The sequence below is a fragment of the Lutra lutra genome, chromosome 15 (assembly GCF_902655055.1).
Source record: "Lutra lutra chromosome 15, mLutLut1.2, whole genome shotgun sequence".
Lineage (NCBI taxonomy): Eukaryota > Metazoa > Chordata > Mammalia > Carnivora > Mustelidae > Lutra > Lutra lutra.
The window spans coordinates 1,904,428-1,928,291 of NC_062292.1; the positions used below are offsets into that span (position 1 = coordinate 1,904,428).

Sequence of the window (23,864 nt, forward strand, 5' to 3'; positions counted from 1 at the left end):
TCTCAGTGGGAGGGAAAGGGGGTCTGGCTGGGGCCAGGGCCAATGGGAATGCAAAGCAGGGAGGTAGATGTGAAAGTTGTGGAGGGGGCAGAGCTATACACATTGCTGGTGGCAAAGTCCAGGTTTCACAAGGCACCACAACTGCCAAAATACTTCCCTGAAGTTTCCGACGCTACACAGTGGTGCTGGTGTAGCCCAGATGTTAGTAGCCCCAGCAGCTTAAAGGTAGAAAATGAAGCACAGTGAAAAAAATAAAAAGAGGTCTCTAGGCCAACAGCAAATTAGAAATAAAAACAGGAAGAAGCCCAGGACATTAACACCAAGAATCCAAGCGTGTATTTTAAATTTGACTACCAATCACCATTATTTAGGTTGAATTACTAGCATTAAAAATAAAGTAGCATACCTAATTTTTAAAAGTCCATTAGAGCATGACAGAGCTATATCCCTACAAGTACGAAGGAATCATTTTGTATTTGACTGTAAAAGTTTCTGTCTGCTTTTCAATCAAAGAAGTGAGACACCTAGAAGATAATGTAATAAATGTCGTTCATGAAACCACCATGAGCCTAATTTCCAGGGTCTTTTCTCAGTCTTGCCCATTAAGCAGTAGGTCATTTTGACTTTTGGAGATTTGATTAAGTTTCCACTTACTTAATTCTGAAGCTACCTATTCTAAGAGCCGGTGGCCAGCCCAGGAGAAGGTGAACCCCATAGCTACATTTTGAAAAAGAGGTAATAGAAGAGAAAGAACTAAAAGCCACAGACCTAAGGTGGTTGAGGTATATAAATGGAAGAGACTCTAGAACTGTTCCTTAGCCCACAAAAACTCTAACATCAGCACAATTTAACTGCGAGTTCCCAATCTCCCCTCTCCAAGACTTATCCAATTGAGAACACCCCGACTCCTCTGATTGAGAACACCCCGACTCCTCTGATTGAGAACCCTCCACCAGATAAACCTGAGCCTCCTTCCTCAGGTCCTAGAGGTTCACTGAGGTCACTCTGAACTTGAAGCCAAATTCACACACAGAGGGTTGAGGTTCCTGAATCCGAAGAGCCAAATGTGCCCAGGGCCAAAGGAAGAGGGCTTACTTTTGGAATATGGAAAACAGCTCTAGATTGCAGAGTTCCAGCCCAGTTTCAAGACACTAAGGGAGGTGCTTCTAAGCCTGAAGCACAGGAGGCAATAGAGTAGGGCTCTTAACCTAAGACCCATGTGTGGGTCGGGGAACCCACTGTCCTTGTCCAAAAAGCTTGTGTTTATGAGGACGTTTGCATTTTCATCCGGGATGAAGAGTTGTATTTTTGCTAGAACCCCAAGGAACCCCACGATCCAATGTGTCCACATACTTCTGAAATAGAGGAGGATCCCAGACTGAGTAGGAGGAGATGACTTACTCCTTGTTCGTGTAAGTCGACCAACACAGAGAATGTGTGATATGCAGGAGATGAGACAAAGGCAATTCACATTCTCATGTCATTGGAGTCCAAACTCAGGACAGACTCAAACTCATTCCTGCTTTCTTCACAGTCTCCTTCTCTATTATCCCCAGCACAGAAAATCCCCACTGCACATATTTTCATTTTCACAATACTAGCTGGCATTTACTAATCAGTTACCATGTGCCAGCCTCAGATTTAAATGCTTTTCAGTGCAATCTTATTTAATCTTCCCCCAGGACGCTATGGAGTGCTAGAATTTTATCTATTTTACAGATGGAGAAACTGAGTCACTAACAGCATGGAAACTTAAGGCAGAAATGGAAACCATTCGGAGTCTCCACGTAAGTCCCGGCACACTCCTAGGGCTCAGAGAGGGAACTGGGAGGGCTGGGATGAGAACACATCCAATTTCAGGTCGTCCCAGGGCACCTGCTCTGCCTTGCCTTCAAGCCAGACAGAAGAGCAGTCCTGGAGAAGGTGATCAAGGCTTTACCAAAATCTGTGCCATGAGAGTTTCTGGAAGCTCTAAGAGGAAAAACAGCAGCGTGGAACCAGAGGACAGAAGTGCAGATCCCGGCACTGTCGAGCCTAGCAGTGCGGCCGTGCTTGAAACTCCTGGTTTCCATGAGGCTCGGCGGCTTCACTCATAGCATGGAAAGAGCAGCCTCAACCCCCAAGAATGCTAGAGGGTCCAAAGTGGACAGCAGGTTTGGAGATGCTCGTACTCTAATGGACTGTTCTCCCCAAAGCACCATAACTACTGACCTTCCCCACCCACCTGCCTCAGCCTCCACGCCGCGTCTCACCCCCGTCCCAGATACAGAGAAATGAACTTACCATCTCCTCTGCGCCTGGGCTTCCTCTCGGCCGCCCGCCCAGCCCGGACTTCTTATAGTCTCGCTGCCTCCCCTCAGTGTCAAGCTGTTTAGAAAAGCAACTTCCTATTCAAGTTCCAGAAACTCACCACAGCCCTTCCCATGAAATTAGATGTTGATAATACAGGAGCCGTTGATAATACTTAGCGGCGGTGGTCAGCGGGGGTGGGGTGGGGGCAGGAGGTTACCTACTTCCATGGGGGGCTGGTCTGGAGACAGGGGCATGTGTGAATCATTCCTGGACATCCCGGGCTGAGCAGTGCAGGAATAGTGCCCACACGCCTGGGAGTCGAATTTCCTCTTATTATACGATCCCCAATTTAAGGTCATACGTTTGGAAAATATGCTCTGTCTTAATCATAACGTCCCAGTGTAAATTTTCCAGTTATTGTGAAATCGCAGTGAATGTTAACAATTCCAGGAGCCTTCTGAGACAAGGGATCAAAAATAATAACACAAAATAATAAGGTAGGAAAGGAAAAAGCCACTGAGAAAATCCTGGCAATGGGGGGCAGGGTGATTGCTGGGAACGGTCTTGAAATGAAATATAACAGACATGGGTCATTATTAGAAAAGAGCTTCTGCTTCTTGTATCAGAAAGAAAAAGATGTAAAACTGGAAGTTTCGTGGGTGGGAGTAGGAGCCTGTGGGCTCAGCGCTGAAGGCCAGGGCTCCGTGGCGAGTTCCCGGAGACCCGTGTCGGCTGCACGTCTGTCCCACCTTTTGGCAAATGACCTAAACTCTCTGTGCCTCTTTTCTCCAATGGTGAAGTAGAAGGACAGTGCCAGGACTCACCTCACAGGTGGTTGTGCGGCTGAGTGAGTTAATACGGGAGAGCGCTGGAAACACTAACTGGCCCACAGTCAGAACTCAAGCGAAGGGGGCCGGGGTGGCTGCTCTCAGAGCTGTTATCAGAGGCGTCAGATCACGCACTTGGTGTCGAGTCAGAAACCCGACCTCCCGTTTGCTTTCCTGGGGTCGTACTTGTGCGGTACTACAGGCCATTCTTCATTGCTCCATGAGTGGCCCAGCTTATAAAAAGGCATCTCGTGGGAGAATAAAAATGGAATAAGATTAAAAATGGAAAGATCTGGAAGGAAGTCCAAAGATAACGATGACTTAAGGAGCTTGGGGCTGCATTTGCATGGAGGAATTTGGGCCCAAGAGGAAGGCATTAATTATGTAGGGTAGAAAGCCTGGGGAAGGAGGTGGCAAGGAAAGAATGATGGGAGGGGAACCTGGGACTCAGAGGGGAGAGGCAGGGGCAGCTGTCACGATGCAGTGGCTGGGAGTCCAGCCCCAGGAGCCAGACTGCTGGGCTCTGCCAGCCACTGGTGGTGTGTCTTGGGCAACTTACTACCCTCCTTGTGACTCAGTTCCTTCAGCTAGCTTCATAATAAGCAGGGATCACAGTCGATGCATGGAAGTGATAGGACCACTAATGGGTTTATACAGGAAAGGATTGGAGCACACCTGCGCACACAGAGCGTGTGCACGGGGTCTATTTTCCCCTGAGATTTGCCTCCTTTTCCTCTGGACTTATTTTCACTCTCCAGACCATGTTCTTGGCATTGCCTCCTTTTAAAAAAATTTCTCCGATGAGTATGAGGGAAGGTGCTCTGTAGACTATAGGTCCCCATTGCTAATATGTTTTAAGTTGGATAATGTTAAGTTTTAGGGAGTCTGAGGGAAGTAGAGAAGGATTTCTGGGGAGAAGAATGGTGGGAAAACACTTGAGTTTGTTGAAAGGCTGTTCAGGCAGAAATCATGAATTCCATTTGCTCGAATGGATATCGTCTATACAGAAAATTTAGGTCTTTTCTATTTATGTGGCCATTAAAAATACAATATGATGCCAGTGTAGTAGTTTAATTAGTAGTGTGATTTATGTGTTTCATATGTTTTCTCATCTCTTCATAGTCTACGGGCTCCTCTCCTATGTTAGTCTTCCTCTCCTACTGTGTCTAGTAGAGGACACACAAACACTCAGCAAATACTTATGATTCATTAATCAGGTTGATGACTCTGGGCAGACGTAGTGAAAATGTTCTCCCATCTCCACGTGGATTTCCACATGTCCTCTTACATGGATGCATTCGTACATGCAACAAATACTGGTGTTCCTTCAAGGCTCCAGAAAGCATGCTAGCACTGGGGATTCAGTAAAACCCTAATAGACCTCACACTTCTTTTTCTTTTTTCTTTTTTTTTTTTTAGGGAGGAGGCATTAGATATTAATAGAAATCACCTGAATAAATGCAGAAAGAAAAAAAATGTGTTGCAGTGAAAGGATATGATGGAAGCTTGATGTCTCCCCAGAGACAGGGATTTCAGAGCTGAGGACTTACTTTGAATAAGCATTGCCACATCAGGTGGGGAGAACATTCTAGGCCAGTCACGGACTAGAGCAGCCTGGGAGCCCCGGGACAGCCACAGTGGCTGCAGGTGGTAAAGGAGGCTGGACAGTAGGAAGCACCTGCACCGTGCCCAGTCTCAGGCCACGTTTTGGCTGTTGGCCTGTGTACCACCTGTCATCATGTGAAATAGAAGGCAGGTAATTCCTCCAATATAGCTGGTCCGTATCCTCGGAGAACACTAGGGAAGTTTCCACATAACCGGCTGTAGGATGACAGGCTAGAACTCGGAAAAAAGAACACATAGCTCTTCCCCCTTATTGTTCATATAATACGTTCATTGTTTAAAAAAAAAAAAAGACACGAAAATTCGGAAAAACACAAAGAAGAGGAAAAAAGATATCCCCTAATACTGTGGAACTGAAATGGAATTAGAATCTCATCATACACTTGAGAGAATGCTTTTTTGTTTTGTTTTGTTTGGTGAGATATCATAAACCTTTGTGATGCTTTAAAATCTATTTCTGCTGTAGTTACAACCAAAAAAACCCCCCAATATGTAGGAAAAGAATAAATGAAACAAGATGGGATCAAGAGAGAGACAAATCATAAGAGACTCTTTTTTTTTTTTTTTTAAAGATTTTATTTATTTGTCAGAGAGAGAGGGAGAGAGAGCGAGCACAGGCAGACAGAATGGCAGGCAGAGGCAGAGGGAGAAGCAGGCTCCCTGCTGAGCAAGGAGCCCGATGCGGGACTCGATCCCAGGACGCTGGGATCATGACCTGAGCCGAAGGCAGCTGCTCAACCAACTGAGCCACCCAGGCGTCCCATCATAAGAGACTCTTAATGTTACAAAACAAACTGAGGGTTGCTGGGGGGTGGGGAGTAGGGAGAGGGGGGTGGGGTTATGGACATTGGGGAGGGTATGTGCTATGGTGAGTGCTGTGAAGTGTGTAAACCTGGCGATTCACAGACCCGTACCCCTGGGGCTAATAATACATTATATGTTTGTAAAAAAATTTAAAAAATTATTAAAAAAAACCCCAATATATAAGGAGCTGGAAGTAGAGCTACACATACAACATAAAGATGAACAGTGGAGGATAAAGTTAACTCTTCCCGTGGTTTGAATGGACTTTATATCAAAACTTCCCAGACAGGGGGAAATGGGAGAAGGAAAAAAACTCACCAGACCAAGGGAGCTTATTGTGGCTTATTCGCCTGAAGCGTCTGACCCATAGTCATGAACCAAGATGTGAACCTTCCCCAGACGGCTTCCCGAAGATACCACACACAAGGTTCTCAAGCTTCTAAATCTTCCTGTTGAAACTCAATTAAACTGGTCTGTGGTGTTGTGATTAAGCACTTCTTTTCTCTATCTTTGCTCTCCAGTTTTTGAAAGGGAAGGAAAAGCAGTGGAATCCATCATCTGGGCCAAGGTCTCAGACAATAAACGTGTCCACACACGTAACCTTAAATAGAAATTGGATTCTCGGGGCGCCTGGGTGGCTCAGTGGGTTAAGCCGCTGCCTTCGGCTCAGGTCATGATCCCAGGTCCTGGGTTCGAGCCCCACATCGGGCTTTCTGCTCAGCGGGAAGCCTGCTTCCTCCTCTCTCTCTCTGCCTGCCTCTCTGCCTACTTGTGATTTCTCTCTGTCAAATAAATAAATAAAATCTTAAAAAAAAAAAAAAGAAATTGGATTCTCGGGACGGAGTCCACGTGACCGTGTTCATGTCCTCGCAGCCCCACCCCGGGGTTCATTTATCCATCTTCTGCGTTTCCATGAGGATACGCGCTGGGCTCTCAACTAAGGGAACAAGACAGTCCCTGCCTTGCAGGAGCTTGAAGACCGGTGGACAGACAGACCCATAGACAGGTCATTCCAACAGTGCAGGGGGAGCCAGCCAGCGGACCCGCTCTCGCAAGACTGCACAGAGCACCGCTAACACCTGCTGGGGGCCCCGGAGCGTGGCTAGAAGAGTGCTGGGAGCCAACGGCCCTTCGGCTGAGAGGAAGATGCGGGATTCTTCTGTGCAAGCTTACTGGTTGGATATGTACACACAGAAGTTACTCAAAGCTCAGCAGATGAGTTAGGAAGTGGTTTTTCACATTAAAATTTTTTTACTCCTCCAAAAGCGTATTGTGTCTGGGGCCCTTTGACTACCAGAAGGCTGTGATAACCACAAGAAGGTTGTCACCTACACTAGAACACTAGAAACATAATCCAACGGTGACCTGTCTGTAAACAAACACCATGAGCAGACTATTTCGAAGTCACCGAGGAAGTGAGGCAGAGACATTGTTCGGTTTGTGAGCTACGGTTGCTGAGCACTCATTCTTGGGATGACTTTATGAGAAGCATTTAAATACCAGTATCTCACTTAATCCTCACAGCGGCTTTTTGAGGCAGATCCCAGCCATGCAGTGGGTCTGTCTACTCAGAAATTATTATGATTGGCGTTATTGAAAAGGAAATTGAGACTTGGGGGTGGTTAAAATGCCTTGCTCAAGATGACGGAGCTGACAAACGAGAAGGACAGGATTCAAATTCAAGTCCCGGAGTGAAACAATACTACACTAAACTCTATTTTTTTGTTGTTTTTTGTTCTATTAAACTCAGTACAAAGCACTTCCTGGCAAGGGAAGGAGCGGTTCCTCTGCTCCCCGTCTCTTGGCAGGCTTGTGGGTATTCTATGCTCAGGAGCTCTGGCACCGAAAGATGGATCGACAGTGAGACTGAACTGAACTACTTCTCACATCCGAGTCAGGACACAAGGTCACGTCTCAGGTCAGGGTCTGCTGTTACTGAGCCTGCCTGGGTTAAAATTGCCTTGATCACAGTTGGAAGTTGTTGCCAGTTTGCTGGGGAATGTGTTTTTAGTCTGAAATATGAGGCAAACATAAAAATGCTCCAGTTCAATCCAGAGGAAATAAGGCAAGAGTGGATGGGAGATAGAACAGGCTAATTTAAAAAAAATTTTGTTTAAATTCAAGTAATTAACATATAATATATTATTAGTTTCAGTGGACTTCAGTGATTCATCAGTCGCATAGAACACCCAGTGCTCATCACATCACATGCCCTCCTTAATGCCCATCACCCCTCCCCTCTAGCAGCCCAGGTTCCTGTGATTAAGAGTCTCTATGGTTTACCTTTCTCTCTGTTTTTATCGTATTTTATTTTTCCTTCCCTTCCCCTTTGTTCATTTGTTTTGTTTCTTAAATTCCTCATATGAGTGAAATCATATGGTATCTGTGTTTCTCAGACTGACTTGTTTCATTTAGCCTAAATCCTCTAGTTCTATACACATCATTGCAAAATACTTCATTCTCTTTAATGACTGAGCGATAGATAGTCCATGGCAATATATATCTCTCCACCACAGCGTCTTTATCCAGTGACCTGCCGGTGGACATCTGGGCTCTTTTCATAGTTTGGCTATTGTGGACATGGCTGCTAGAAACACTGGGGAGCAGACAGATTTCTGACCCTTTGTCCGATCATCGAGACTAAGATTATGCAGTTCAGAGTCCTTACAGTTTCCCACGACGTTCCTAGTCATCCTGCTTTGCTCTTTCCCAAGATCAAGTACGATAAAAACTGAAAGAACTGTTGGTCTTCGCATCACGTAATTTGCTTCCTTTTGATGCGCACAGGGGAGTGTCACCTCTGATGGCAAGGACGTCTGCTCTCTGAAGTCATTCATTCCGGGGGGTCATACATCTCTGAAATAGCGGATAGATATCAAACTGGGAGAAATATACGTAACACATTTTCATTACAAAATTTTATCCAGCAAAGCTGGTTTGATGACCCAAACTGCTATTGAAACTAGTAACACCTCGCAGTTACTGACACCTCCAGCATTCTCGAGGCAGGACAACCAAGTACAGAATTTACAATACTAATTTGGCATTCAGAGACCCCTCCTGTAGTTCAGAAAAGTGCTCCTCCAGTTAATTAACTCTTTTTCCATCGAGAACTAAGAGAATTATACAGTAAGACCTCTCAGTTAAGCGTCCATCTATGTAACAGCAGAATCTCTCGACTGGCTGTTATGAGTGGGGCATTGTTCTAGAACCTGGACTTGACACAGATATGCAAGTCAGTTTGCTGATCTGCACGGAATGCTGCCTGTAGGAGCTGTTGGCCTAGTTGGAGATGGAAGCCACCTGCAAAGAAAGGAGGGATGATGACACGAGTCCATGCACCCCAACGCAGGCCAGAAGGTGGCCAGCGTGCAGCGAGACAGCGAGGTAGCCGAGAAGCCGGGCTACACAGGGGTGCCGCTTGTGATTTCTGACTCAACAACAGAAGTCTAGAGGACATCAGCTTCCCACAACATCCCATATAACTGTGAACCTTCCTAGATAGCCAATCCTATGATTTCTGAAAATGCTAATATTTATTAGGTTTTAGAAATTGAGCAATTTCATGGTGCCTGGGTAGCTCAGTCAGTTAAGCATCCAGTTCTCAATTACAGCTCAGGTCATGATCTTGGGGTCATGGGATTGAGTCCCGAGTCAGGCTCCACACTGAGTGCTGAGCACTGAGGGTGGGGCCTGTAGGGATTCTCTCTCCCCTTCTCCCTCTGCTCCTCTGCCCTGCTCATACCCACTCTCTCTCTCTCAAGGAAAAAAAAAAAAGAAAGAAAGAAAGGAAGGAAGGAAGGAAGGAAGGAAGGAAGGAAGGAAGGAAGGAAGAAATTGAGCAGTTTTAGATTAAGCAGAGAGAGGTATTGTGGGGAGAAATGCATTCTACCATTCCTCCCAAAACACACACACACACACACACACACACACACACACACACACACTGCACATATATTTTTTTTTAATTATTGTTTTCAATTATCATAAATTTCTTATGAGTCTGGTGAATGTAAAACTGTTTTTGTCCTTTTTTTTTTTTTTATGTTTTCCCCTAAATTCCTAAATTCAGAGTCAAAATGTACGACCTCCTTTGAGACCCTCGCCATACTGGCAGGAAGAGTCAGAGTTCTATGGAACTATGCTGGCAGGGTCTGGGCCAGTTAAAGATTAGGGCAGAATCTCGAGGAACAAAATGTGGGAGGTCTTGGGAGGAATTAGGCAGGTCTGGACCTTAAGGAGGTCTGAGAGTCAAAATCCTGAGGCCACAGACAATATCAAGGCAAAGAGTAAGAGAGGAGGGTCTTTGAAAGGGAGAGGAGGCCAAGGGACAGCGGGAGGACAGGCTGGGACACCGGAGAGGAGCCCATACTCTTTCTCAGTTGGCCTGGTTTAAGCCCTAGAAGGGTCAGGATGAATATCAGAAAAGGCAAACACCATCTACTTCTTTTTTTTTCTGATTTTATTTATTTATTTGAGAGAGAGAGAGAGAGCACAAGCAGAGGGGAGGGGTAGAACGAGAGGGGTAGAGAGAGAGAGAGAAACAGGCTCCCCGCTGAGCAGAGAGCCCAATGCGATGTTCGATCCCAGGACTCTGAGATCATGACCTGAGCCGAAGGCAGAAGCTTAACCCACTGAGCCACCCAGGCTGACCTCATCTACTTCATTCTGAAAGGAGAATGTAGCAAAGGGTTTGGGGTGGGGACTCTTCGAGTCCTTGAAGGGCTGGTGTGTGGAAGAGAAACTATTCTCTGCAGCCAGGAGACCGTCTCATGAGAGAAGGCGTGGATAGGCAGCCCCAGGCTCTGTCCCTTTGTCTCCTGGGTTCCCTGGGCGCCCTAAGCCACTGCCTCTGCTGGTTGTGCCTGGACCTCGGTCTCCCTCAGTGGCAGTAAAGTTCTCCAGTGCAGGAACCATGCCTCAGTTGTCTCCGTGTCCTCTGATTCTCTGTGGACTCGCTAAAAATCAACGCAAGTCACATCAGACTCCCTGCATCTGAGCCAGTCCCCTCCCGCCGCACACTGGCTTACCCACTACACAGCTTTCTGTTTAAACAAAAGTACGATAGAACTGAAGAAATACGAGATTTTTTTTTTCCAGGTAGATTAGCAGGTGTACTTTTGGAATGGTTTCCCGAGCAGGTCTCTGTCCTGCAGGTGGGCCCGCGAAGGTTGCTTGTGCAATCTGACCCGGTGGCTGCCTCCCCGAGGTGGAGATTTCTCCAGGCCTGAGCACAGCAAGGGTAGCTGTCAGTGCTCCTCTCGGGGCCTGAGTCCCGCAAGCGCGTGGGTAATTTTGAACTGTTTCAGAACTGATGTCTGTATCTACAAATTACTTCCTTTTCTTGTAAATATTTTCATTATCAAAATGGGTACGTTATTGAAACACATGTGAATTCCAGCTACGACGTGAAACAATAGATCAGAATAAAATAAAGAATCGGAAAAATAACAGCTGTGTAAGGTGACTTGGCTGGAAGTAATCAAATCAAATCCAAAGTTTTAATCCTCATTTAATTCCGTGATTCTGGCTGCTGATAAAAGGGAATTGTCTTACCAAAAAGTGTAATAGCCGCTCAGGGATTTGCTTTCCTTTTAACAATTAAGAGACAGGAAAAGACGTAACTTGAGCCTGTGATTTGGGTGACTGGTTTTTGTACTCAACCTGCACCTAGTAAGTGTTCTCTTTTGATGGCTAGTTTGTTGTTTCACTCTTTGTTAAGACAATAAAACTGAAGTTTTGTAGCTCTTCTGTCAACGTATTTAATAAAAACAAATTTCCACAAGAAAATAGTCTTTTGCTAAAGTTAAAACATAAAAGTACTGTGTTCTCTTATAAGAGATCCAAGGCAAAAAGAAGTAAAAGCCATCCATCTTCTCCACAAAGACAACCACTGTTAACATGTTAGTCAACTTTCAGCATTTTAAAATTCATATATTCACAAATAAATGTTCAGCAGAAATACATTTAAGCTTTATTTTTCTATATTAGTTTTCAAAACTAAACCGTATACTAAAGACATCTTTTCATGTTAATATAGTTCTACATCAACCTTTATAAGGGCTGCATAATATTCTATTTCATAATGTAGCACAACTGACTTAAAATATCCCATACCAATGAAAACCCTGTTATTTGTTTTTGTTTGCTTATCATAACTGACCTTTTATTTAAAAAAACTAGAGGGTGGGACACCTGTTCATGTCTTCTGCACATTTCTTGACTGGTTTACTTGTTTTTTGGTTGTTGAGTTTGATAAGTTCTTTATAGATCTTGGATACTAGTCCTTTATCTGATAAGTCATTTGCAAATATCTTCTTCCATCCTGTAGGTTGTCTTTTGTTGACTGAACCAAAGGCAGATGTTTAACTGACTAAGCCACCCAGGTGCCCTCAAGGTTGATTTTTTAAATCTTCAAATAATTCTATGATCCTGGCTTCTAATAGGAGGGAATTCCCTTACCCAGAGTTTTAATCGCCTCCCTGAGGATTTGCTTAAGAGGCGATGGGGGTCGGCCAGGGTGGCTGTCGGTTAAGCACCTGATTCTTGATTTCAGCTCAGGTCATGGTCTTAGGGTCCTGGAATTGAGCCCTGTGTTGGGCTCCTTGCTCAGTGGGGAGTCTGTCTCCCTCTGCCCCTTCCCCTGCCCATGCACTCTCTCTCCCTCCCCCTCTCTTTGTCTCTTAAACAAATAAATAAATAAATCTCTTAAAAAAGGAGGTGATGGGGATCCTGTGTGGCCATGAATGGAACTTTCGGGTCCCAGAGAGCTGTGCTGCCAGGAAGCTTAGTTCGACATGCCTTACCCAAGGGACAGTGGCTCTTTCTGAATGGAGCAGTCTGCTGGTAACCTCTAAACACCTTCTAGTCTCAACCCATTTCTTCCAGTTTAAATTGTTCAGAACTTCAAGGTTTTTGTAATCTGCTTTAAAAAAACAAAAAACAAAACACAAAAAACATGGGCCACGTCACCTTGGGCAAATGCCTCAACTTCTCTGAGTTCAGTTTTCCCTACGTGAGCTATAGAAATAATAGAGGTTCCAGAATCCTCCATGACCAATTGGGATTTACTCCAGGAATGCAAAATTGGTCTAACATTAGAAAATATAGTTCTCCATATTAACAGATTAAAATATCATCCTCATACACGAAAAATTGAATGAAATTCAGCATTCGTTCATTTAAAAAATTAGAATGACGGGAACTTCCATGTGATAAGTGGTGTTTGCAGAGTAAACCTGTAGCACGGGTTATACTTGGTGGTGAAACACTGTAAGCATTCCCTTTAAGGTCATGGGTAAGATCACATCCTGCTCTTTCCACTTTTATTCAATACGGTACTGATGAAGTTCTAGAACCTGGGTGAGGTTCAGTGGGCTGAGGTCCGGAGCTGATGACCAAGAAAGAATTCTTGAGACATCTTTGGTGCAAACTGGTGGTTTACTAAAGCGCGGGGACAGGCCCGTGGGCAGGAAGAGCTGCCGCCCCGGGCTGTGAGGGTGGCCGTTCTGTACCTTGCGGTTGGGGGAAGGGGAGGGGAAGGGAGGTTTCAATGGAACTTTCATATGCTAAAGAGCGCCTACACAGTGCCGGGATGCAGGAGGCCGTGCGGCTTGATCAATGTTGTCTTTTGGCAAGCCAATCACATTTCTGCTATTAAGCATCTTTGTTAGTGAGATTTGGGTTTAGAAGAAATTTAACTTTATTTAGGGCTTGAGGAACTGAGTTATTTGCCTCTGGAAATTGTGCTATTGATAAGGTAACTTCTTTGTAGATCTCTAGGACATCTGTAAACAAAGGGAGACTCTGTCTTGAGGGATGTGATCTCTGCAAGTTGAACTATTTGTTTCTCATTTATGGCAGTCAGGGGTGCCTGAGGAATGTCACACACATTACCGAGGGGAGCGGGTGGAGAGGGGGTGCAAGGTGCCGGCTTTTGCTTTGTCCTCAGTCAGCCTCCTGCTCCCTCATCAGTACCAGATGTCTTAGACAAGACAGTGAAGAATAAAAGAAAAAAAATAAAAGATACAAGCGTTTGAGAGTAAGAAACCAAATGTTCTTTATTTACAAATGATACTATTATCTGAGCAGAAAACCTCAGTGCATCTGCAGATAAACTGTTAGAGTTAATGGGGAAAAAAAAAGCCTTCAAGATGTGGCTCGGTAAAGACACAACAGACAAAGTTAAGTTGCCATTCCAAGCATCCATGCAAAGAATTAGAAAACGTGATGTTTTTATTAAAAGGCTTTTACAGTATTATCAAAATTTCAGATACTTAGGGATGAATTTAACCAAATATGTGCAATGTCCTTTTAGTAAAAATTATAAAACTTTATTGAAAATGTTAGGGAAAACCTAAGTAAAATGATATGTTTATGAACCATAAAAATATAATACTCCTAAAACTGGCCTATAGATTTAATACAAGTCTAACAAGAACCCCATAAGGCTTCTTTATTATTATAGGGTTTCTTCATGACTGAATAAACATTTACCGAGCACCTAGGCCTTCCCAGGCACTGCCCTGTAGTTACCGTGTAATATCTTGATTATAGGCCATCAGTGATACTTTACAGACCAGTTAAGGTGTCAGCAAGCTAGTTGCCTCGTCCTGGGCCACGGAGCTAGTAAATGTTAGAGCCACGTCTACACTCCAGGCCATGAAGCCTCACTTCAAAGCCTGTGTTCTTTCCATGTCACCCTGCAGGTTTCTAAGACCTCGTTTGGCTAAAAGACGAGCCACCGTACCTTCCTCTGTGTATTTCTGTGGAGCCACAAATGCTTCTGAAACTCCCACAGAGCGTCTCTGACCCGGGTACAAGGCTGCACAGGTCAGAAGCAGCAGGAGCAGCTGCAAAGTGTGGCATGAGGGTGGCACGGCGCCATGGGGCTCTGCTTGGGGAAGCGGCAGCCGCTGTGATGGGAGGGATGCTTCTCTTCTAGAAGTTATCCTCCCTGGGCTATTTCAGTTTCAAAAAGTACCATAATTGGAGATTCAGGCTGCAGGAATTCTGGGAGGACCATGGAGTAAGTGGCAATTGTTGTGCCCGAGTTTTCGCGTCCAAGAGACTACCCAGGAGCCAATACCAATGCAATCGCATGAGGGTTTATTTGACAAGCTTAAGCTTGGGCCCAAGTATACCCGACACAGCGGAGTAGGGACTTGGACCCCGAACCAGATTACAGTCAGATTTTTAAAGGCAGAGTAGGGGTGGACTCGGCGGTGGGAGAGGACAAAGGGGGTTATGGATGATGTAAGTCTCTAAGGAATTCTGGAAGTGAGGTCTCCAGGACCTTGAGGGCTAACTGTTGTCTGAGGAAAAGGTTATTCATTACCTATAATAAAAATCTTCTTGTGACACCCTTTAGATGTGTATCAGTGGGTCATATACTTGGGAATGATTCTCGACACTCTCTTGGAGGTTTAGAGATAAAGTTTCCTAAAGGAATTGTTAAAGTAGACTTACAGGATTCTGGTCAGACCTGTTGGGGTAGGGAGTCGGTCAGGCTAGGATTGTCCTTAGCAAAATCTCAGGGTGAGGGCAGTTAAGTCCCCAGGGAAGAGCCACTCTGTCTGTTTCAAGGGCTTGTCAATAGGTGAGCAATTTTAATGATTTTCTTCTCCCTCTGTTTCCCACATCAGCTAAACTTGAGGTGGGATGGCCTTAATTTTCTCAGCCTCCACATTTCCCCCTGAACAATTTTGACCCTTAAATCTTTAAGGTTGTTGAAGGTGGAAGGTCTCAACTTCTGTAACTTCTTCCTGCTGAGTATGGGCATAGAGTTGTCCCTACTTACTCGGGTCAACATTGATCAGTTGGGGAATGTGTAGGGGAGTTACGAAAGACGGAGGCAGCTGAATCCAGGGGTTTAAACCAATCATTAAAGGAGAGAGGGACTGTTTAAAGTGCTAACCTGAGTAGGTCAGAACCCAAGAAATATTTTGTGATAATCTGGAACATCAAGATGGCTGCACTTAAGTCAGGGCTAGACTCGGGGTGGGTACAGCCTTGTTTTTCTTGGCCTCCACAGCAATGTCAGCAACCTCCTTATCTTCCGAGCCTTACTATAAGTCGGTGTTTTTTCAGTAACTGCCGCAATGACACAGTCTCCCTCCTGTCCCATAACCGAGTAAGACTTGGCCATCGTCTGGCTTTCTCCTCTATACTGCCTACCCTTGACATACAGGTGCATCGTGGAGGGAACATCTGTGCACGACTACACCTCAGAAACGAGGTTTGGGACGTGTATACCCCATCCTAGCTAAGGAAATCCTGGTGGCCCTCTTGGTATGAATTTAGGGTCACCACCCCATATGGCCTCCGACTGCGGCCTTGTCCTAAGAAGCGTCAGTAAGTAAGATGATTACTTATAACTCCCTTTTGTATTTGTGAATGACAGACGGCAATGAAGATCAACATGGAATGGAAACTAAATAGTATGGAAAAGAAACACTTCATAATAGAGAGGAACCAACACACACAGTGGAGAAAAGACAGTCTCTTCGTTAAGTGGCGTTGGGAAGACTGGACAATTATATACAAAAGCATGGCACTGGACCATTTCCTTAAATCAGATAAAAAAATAAACTCCAGGGGCACCTGGATGGCTCAACCATTAAGTGACTACCTTCGGGTCAGGTCATGGTCCCAGGATTCTGGGATGGAGTCTCACATCGGGCTCCTGCTCTGTGGGAAGCCTGCTTCTCCCTCTCCCACTCCCCCTGTTTGTGTTCCCTTTCTCACTGTGTGTCTCTCTGTCAAATAAATAAATAAAATCTTTAAAAGAAAATAAAAATAAACTCCAAATGTCTCCTAAGGCAAGGACAACAAAAGTAAAAATAAACACTCTGAGATTGCACAAAAATGAGAAGACAGCAAAGGAAATCATCAACAGGCAGCCCACTGAACAGGAAAAGATATTTGCAAATGACATAATTGATAAGGGGTTCAGATCCAAAATATATAAAGAACTCTAACAACTTAATACCAAAAAACCAAACAATTCAATTTAAAAATGGGCAGAGAATCTAAACAGACATTTCTTCAAAGAAGACATGCCAATGGCCAATAGACTCACAAAACAGATGCTCAACTTTACTAATTATCAGGAAAATGCAAATCAAAACCACATGAGCGATCACCTCACACTTTCAGAACGACCATTACCAAAAAGAAAGAAATAACAAGTGTCAGTGAGGAGGTGGTAAAAAGGGAACCCAGTGCACCGTTGGTGGGAATGCAAACCAGGTGCAGCCACTGTGGAAACAGTACGGGGGTTCCTCAAAAATTGAAAACAAAACTACCTTACGATGCAGCAATTCCACTTCTAGGTGTTTACCCAAAGGAAATGAAAACACTAATTCAAAAAGATATGCGCGCTCCATTTCCACTGCAGCGCTGTTTACACAGCCATGATAGGGAGGTGACCTACGTGTCCCGTATACATGCATAACGCAGCATCAGACAGAACGAGATCTTGCCAACGGCAACAACGTAGACAGACCCAGAGGTGATTTTGCCGAGTGAAGAAAATCAGAGACCGGTAGCATATGTGGAATCTGAAAAATAAAACAAATGAACAAAAAATGAAAAAGAAAGAAAAGGACTCATAAATACAGAGAATGATCTGACAGTGGCTGTCAGAGGGAGAGAGAGGGATGGGCAAAACAGGAAACGAGGCTTAAAAAGGTGTAAACGTCTAGTTCTAAAATAAGATGTGGGGATACCATGTACGGCACAGGAAATACAGTTAATAAAGTAACAGCTCTGTATGGTGACAGACGGTGGCTACATTTATGGTGCTGATTTATAATATATATAAATGTTGTATCACTATGTTGTACACCTAAAACTAAAACCCTATTGTATTCAAGTACAGTGCAGTAAGAAATTACATAATATGGTTGAAAAGTTACAAAATATTGGTTAAAAAGGAGAAACCAAGTTGTGAACTACACAAAGCCTTCCTCCGGAAGGTTTTACTTCGTGAATCTGAAGAATCAGGAGACCTATTTACACAACTTGTTATTTGCTCTGCTCAGTGAAATAAAAGAGGAAATGGCATCAGGATAAATAGGAGAAAAAAATACCAAGTTCACAATATGTGATAGAGCAAAGAAAATAATGCTAAAATTGGCAATTGTTGCCATGGAAAGGTCAATGCACAGCATAAAGGGGTCTGTACGACTGAGAAGTGGGCTCCTGAGTCAGATTTGACTGTGGCTGAATCATAGTTCTGTCACTTCTCGGCTACATGGCCTTGAAAAAATTACTAGAGCTTTATGCTTCATTCCTAAAGTGAGGTCAATAGGATTAAACAAGATAATACATTTATCAAACTGGCATCCAGCAGATGCTCTATAAAATAATGCTATTATTATTATGCTTTATAAAATAATACAATAATTCCCATTATTATGTTAACCAATAAACTTGGTATTTCTTCTGTGGATTTAGGCACTCAGGATCTTCTATCAATATGCCAACATCCCTAGGAGAGATAGGCACAATACAATCACTATTGTTGAGAAAATGGTTTGGTTTGTTTTTATTTTTTTAATTTTATTTTATTTAAATTCAATTAATTAACATATAATGTATTTCTTTCAGAGAAGTTCAGTGATTCATCCTTTGCTTAGAACACCCAGTAATCATTACATCACGTGCCCTCCTTAACGCCCATCACCCAGTTACCCCATCTCCCTACTGCCCTCCCCTCCAGCAACCATCAGTTTGTTTCCTATGATTAAGAGTCTCTTATGGTTTGTCTCCCTCTCTGATTTTGTCTTATTTTATTTTTCCCTCTCTTCCTCTATGCTCCTCTGCTTTGTTTCTTAAATACCACATATAAGGGAATTCATATGATAATTGCCTTTCTCTGATTGACTTACTTTGCTCAGCATAATAACCCTCTAGTTCCATCCAAGTCCTTGTAAATGGCAAGATTTCATTCTTTCTGGTGGCTGAGTAATATTCTATTACATATACATACCACATCTTTATCCATTCATCTGTTGATGGACATCTAGGTTCTTTCCATCGTTTGGCTTTTGTGGACATTGCTGCTCTAAACATTTGTGTGCACGTGCCCCTTTGGATCCCTACATTTGTATCTTTAGGGTAAATACCCAATAGTGTGATTGCTGGATCGTAAGGTAGCTCTATTTTCAACTTTTTGAGGAACCTCCATACTGGTTCCCAGGGTGGCAACACCAGCTTGTGTTCCCACCAACAGTGTAGGAGGGTTCCCCTTTCTCCGCATCCTCGCCAACACCTGTCATTCCCTGACTTGTTAATTTTAGCCATTCTGACTGGTGCGAGGTGGGATCTCACTGTGGTCTTGATTTGTATTTCCCTGATGCTGAGTGGTGTGGAGCACTTTTTCATGTGTCTGTTGGCCATCTGGATGAGCAAATGGTTTGTACAAGGCAAGTTGATTAAACAATTACCTAAGAAAAAGAAAGAGATGACCAATATTTTGAAGAGTGAAGAAAGCTGGATTTCCCCAGTATGACTGTGACAAAACAGGTAAAGGGAGGCACAGAGGGAAGCGGCAGATATTTGGGTCCTCCCATTCCCAGGCAGATGACTGACCCGACTGTTCCAGAAGAATGCCACGAGCAGACCCTAGTCTTTAGTATGAATCGTAATTGCTCTCCAGTGCCTGCAGAAGGTTCATATCCTCACTGAGTTTCCCTGTGTTACTGGGTTGGTCAACTCATAGTCTTCTGCTTAAGAGACATTTAACATGGATGGCACCAGAGGGTGTTATGCTAAAAGAAACAGGTTAACCAGAAAAGGACAATTACTGTATGATTTCACTCATATGGGAATTTAAGAAACAAAGGATCACAGGGTAAGGGAGGGGAAAGTAAAACAGGATAAAGTCAGAGAGGGAGACAAACCGTAAGAGATTCTTAATCCTAGGAAACAAACTGAGGGTTGCTGGAGGGGTGTGGGGCGGGGTCGGGGTAACTGGGAGATAGACGTTGAGGAGGGCAAGTGATGTAATGAGCATTGGGTGTTATATAAGATGGATGAATCCGTGAATTCTACCTCTGAAATTAATAATGTACTATATGTTAATTAATTGAATTTAAATAAATAAATAAATAAATAAATCCTTAAAATAAATCAGTAAATAAGTCAGTCTCAGGGACGAAAAGTGCAGCATAGGGAATATAGTCCCTGTAATACACTTATTTAGTGAGCATTTTGTAAGGTATGTAATTCTTGAATCACTGCTGTATGCCTGAAACTAACTTAATATTGTACGTCAGCTATGTTTCTATTAAAATTTTAAAAATTATAGGGGCGCCTGGGTGGCTCAGTGGGTTAAGCCGCTGCCTTCGGCTCAGGTCATGATCTCGGAGTCCTGGGATCGAGTCCCGCATCGGGCTCTCTGCTCAGCAGGGAGCCTGCTTCCTCCTGTCTCTCTGCCTGCCTCTCTGCCTGCTTGTGATCTCTCTCTGTCAAATAAATAAATAAAATCTTTAAAAAAAAATAAAATAAAATTTTAAAAATTATAAAAAAAAGAGATCCTCTTCCAGGATCTCTGGTATAAAGACTCAACGACCTACTAGGGGTCCTGGCATGGTCTAGGAAATTTGCCTTACTTCCGCCATCTCTAAGACCCCGACGGGGGAATGAGCAATGGGGAAGCAACTGCAAACACCCAGTTTCAGTCGCTTCCGGGCGGTGTGCACCTACGATGAAAAAGAGGGCTGTAAGCACAGGCTCCTTAGGGAGTGATATAAGGTGGGCAGATGGTGATAAGCAGGATGGGGCAGCGGCAGAGACTGACTTAACCTGGGTCCCAGTGGGCCAGGTCCCAGCTTTGGTTTGGACACTGCCACGCAGGCAGCAAGGCGACAGCGTCTCTTCCTGTCTTCAGTTCCTGGAGATCTACCCAGGAAGCCGGCCGCATGGCCCTGGCCAACGTGGACCATAAATAGTGGTGCCTTTCCCAGGCAGCATGGTACTTCCCTTGCGATACCTTCCATTGTGGGAAACTCTAAACAAACCAGACTTTACGGGAACCCAACATCTTCCTTTCTACAGTGAAAAGTTTCCTTGCTGATCTCCTTTAGGAAACTCCGTGCGGGGAGGGGGTTTAGGAAATTGGAAAAAGAAAGGCTAACATCAGTACGTAAACATGTTTCTGTGTCGAAAACGAGTGTCTGAGAAAGGAGAACTGTACAGGTGGAACAGGTTGCTATTAGGCAAGGATGGTCCACGGTCCCCAGACAACAACATGCGAGTCTCATGCTGAGTGGAAGAAGCCGGACTGGAAACCAAGAAAAGGAGACAGAATGAAACTGAAAGAGTCTGTGAAGTTCAAAACAGGGGACCAATCTGTGCCGTTAGAAACCAGGAAAGGGGTTATCCTTGGTGGGTGGGGGGCCGTTGACTACTGGGCGAGGTAAGGAGGGAAGTTTCTGGGGTGTGGTAATGGTCTGCGTCTTGATCTGGGTGCTGATTACGCAGGTGTGCTCAGTTTGGGAAAACTCAGTAAAGCTGTGCATTCTTGATGTGGACCCCTTTTCGTGTGCATTTTGTATTTCAAAAATTTCAAACAGTCACTGGCAATAATGACTGGTAAGTCAGCCTCAGCACTCTCGCTTGCTCATGGTTTCACCTGTCCAGAAAAGAAGCTGTCAAGCATTTTAAGAATGGGCGAATTTGGGGAGGGGAATGGGAACAAAAGATTCAGAACTTGGGTGTAATTAGGACATTTATCAGGTCATAGGTTTCTTACGTTTATAGGTTTATTCCCCACAAATTACAACAGCATGGTTTCTTCCTTGATTCCAACCCTCGAGGAGTCTAAGTCTGCTGTCCTTTTCTTCTAAGAAGACAACCTCCACCTCCAACAGCAGATACATGGCGTTTAAGCACTCTTGGTAAAAAGGGAAATTTGGTTCTAGTTCCTATCAGATGGAGTAGAAATTATTTAAAACTTGCCAGGGAAAAGAATCTGAAAATATATGTATACCATAGGATGGAAGTTTCAGACTTCTCCTTCTTTGTTCTTAAGTTCTGTTCTCTGAGTCCACGGAGACCGTCCCACCTGCCGCGACGTCTTCATTTCTCCGCCACAGAGCGGGTTCTGAAGAGCAGACTGGTGTCGGGCGCGATTCCCCAAAGAAGCTCACGTTGGCACTGAGAGCCAAGTGCAGAAGAAAGTCATCTTAACTGGAATATGTTTCTAAAAATCACTTGGGATTCTATCACCCAGAGATGACTGTAAAGACTGTGTTATGTGAATAGCACGTACACGCCTGGGTACATGTATGCGTAGAACATACGCCATCCAGCCTTCTTTCTCTCTTAATAACTGCTGGGTATTGCTAACACATTTGACTCAAAAGAAGGTGGGGGAACGGTTAAAACGCTTTGTGGTGTAAATCTGACCATTGGTGTTAAAATAAAATGTTATGTTCTCTGGAGAAATTAGCATTTGTGGAGCAAAGAGGCAGGCCCCTTACAGACGTGCCCTTTAATCCCACAGGGTAGCTGAGTCTTTTAACAACCCTGCAGCCCGGACGTAGCCTCCACGATACCTACAGGTGTGGACTTAGAGCCTCAGTTGTTTAAGTGGGGAAGTGGGAGAGTTGGGATTCCCACCCCGCTCTGAATGACTGGGAAGCCTTTGCTCTTCCGCAGTCCGGCACGCCTCCCAGGCGAGGAGCTCCTTCCTGGTGTTTAAGTCCAGCAAATACTGATTTAAACGTTTGAGATTTACTGTTCAGTGATCAAAAATTTCAGTATAATTTCATACCTTCCGAAGCCAACGGACTCTTCGACATTTAGCTGAGAAACTTGGTGGATGTAGGTCTCAATTTTCACGTATGTTTTCAGAGATAAGTCATGGAAAGATTCAGTGTGAAATTTTTTCTCTTTGGACATTAGCTTTTTTCCTCCTCATCAACCTCACTGAAAGATACTTTTAAAATCCAAATCTAGTTTTTCTAGTACGTAGGATATTTTTCCAAAATGTGTTATCATGTTTATAACAGAATTAATATATTATTCTTGTTGGCGAAAACTAGATATTACAAAAATAATAAATAATAATAATTTTTTAAAAAGTTGCTTGAAATCCTACCACCCAGAGATTGTTGTGGGTAAGAATCTGATACAGAATTTCTACATGCATCCACATACGCAGTCACGCATGTATACAATATTCCTAGATTTCCTTCTCCGTGTAAATGCATACATAGATTTTTAATAAAAACTGAGAGATCAGTGACCTTTGAATAAAAATGAATTAATACAATGTTCTTTGCTTTAACATGATGCCTGTCCCCACAGTTCATAAGTATCACGGCAGCCATGAAATGGTGACTTACTAGTCCCTGTTAGCATTGCCCGGAGTGGAGTGCACGAACTCTGGGGCTCAACCCCAGATCTGTCCCTGACCAGCTGTGTCATCTTGAGCAAGTCACTCTTCTTCCTCAGCTTCTTCGTCGCAAACAGAGATAAAAGTAATATTTACCGGGGCGCCTGGGTGGCTCAGAGGGTTAAAGCCTCTGCCTTGGGCTCAGGTCATGATCCCAGGGTCCTGGGATCGAGCCCCGTATCGGGCTCTCTGGTCAGCAGAGAGCCTGCTTCCTCCTCTCTCTCTGCCTGCCTCTCTGCCTACTTGTGATCTCTGTCTGTCCAATAAATAAATAAAATCTTAAAAAAAAAAAGTAATATTTACCTCACACAGTTGGTGTGAGGATTCAATGAATGTAGGAAAAACACATGGAACAATGTACGTCACATATCGAGCCCCAACGTGTTCACTGTTAGTCTTGTCCACATGGTCTCCTCAGGCTAGGACGTACTGTGTGTCCAGTAGGGACTGCTCATATTAGCGGGATTCAATAACCATCTGTTGCATGAGGGGATACCCATTCACTGCTGAGGCATTTGAGACTGACAGAATAGTGGGAAGCACCCAAACTTTTGAGTCTGACAAATAGATTTCAGATTTTATTTATTTATTTGAGAGAGAGAGAGAGACAGCTTGCCCACAAGTGGGGGGAGGAGCAGAGGGAGAAGGAGACAGAGAGAGACTCCCCAGGAGACTCCCTGGGGAATGAAGAGACCAAGGAGGGTCTCGATCTCACCATCCTGAGACCATGACCTGAGCTCAAATCAAGAGTCAGTCGCTCAACCGACTGAGCCACCCAGGTGCCCCCAGACAAACAGATTTCACACCTTATTCCTTCATCCTCAACTGTTGACATTTTGGGGATAGGGGAGGTCCACTGACTGATTTTCTCTGAGCCTCCGATTTCCCATTTATAAAACAGAGATAATCCC

The 23,864-nt window shown here is 44.2% G+C and overlaps 1 protein-coding gene across 1 annotated transcript in view; it reads right to left on the reverse strand.

The window, feature by feature from the left end:
• Positions 1-2,589, reverse strand: part of SELP (selectin P) — a 43,108-nt gene extending 40,519 nt beyond the window's left edge. The window contains exons 1-2 of the mRNA XM_047705403.1: positions 2,514-2,589; positions 2,284-2,367 (exon numbers count right to left, since the gene is read on the reverse strand). Coding sequence (XP_047561359.1) covers positions 2,284-2,367; positions 2,514-2,567 — 138 coding nt within the window. The 5' untranslated portion in view covers positions 2,568-2,589. The remainder of the gene's footprint in view (positions 1-2,283; positions 2,368-2,513) is intronic.
• Positions 2,590-23,864: the final 21,275 nt, after the last annotated feature.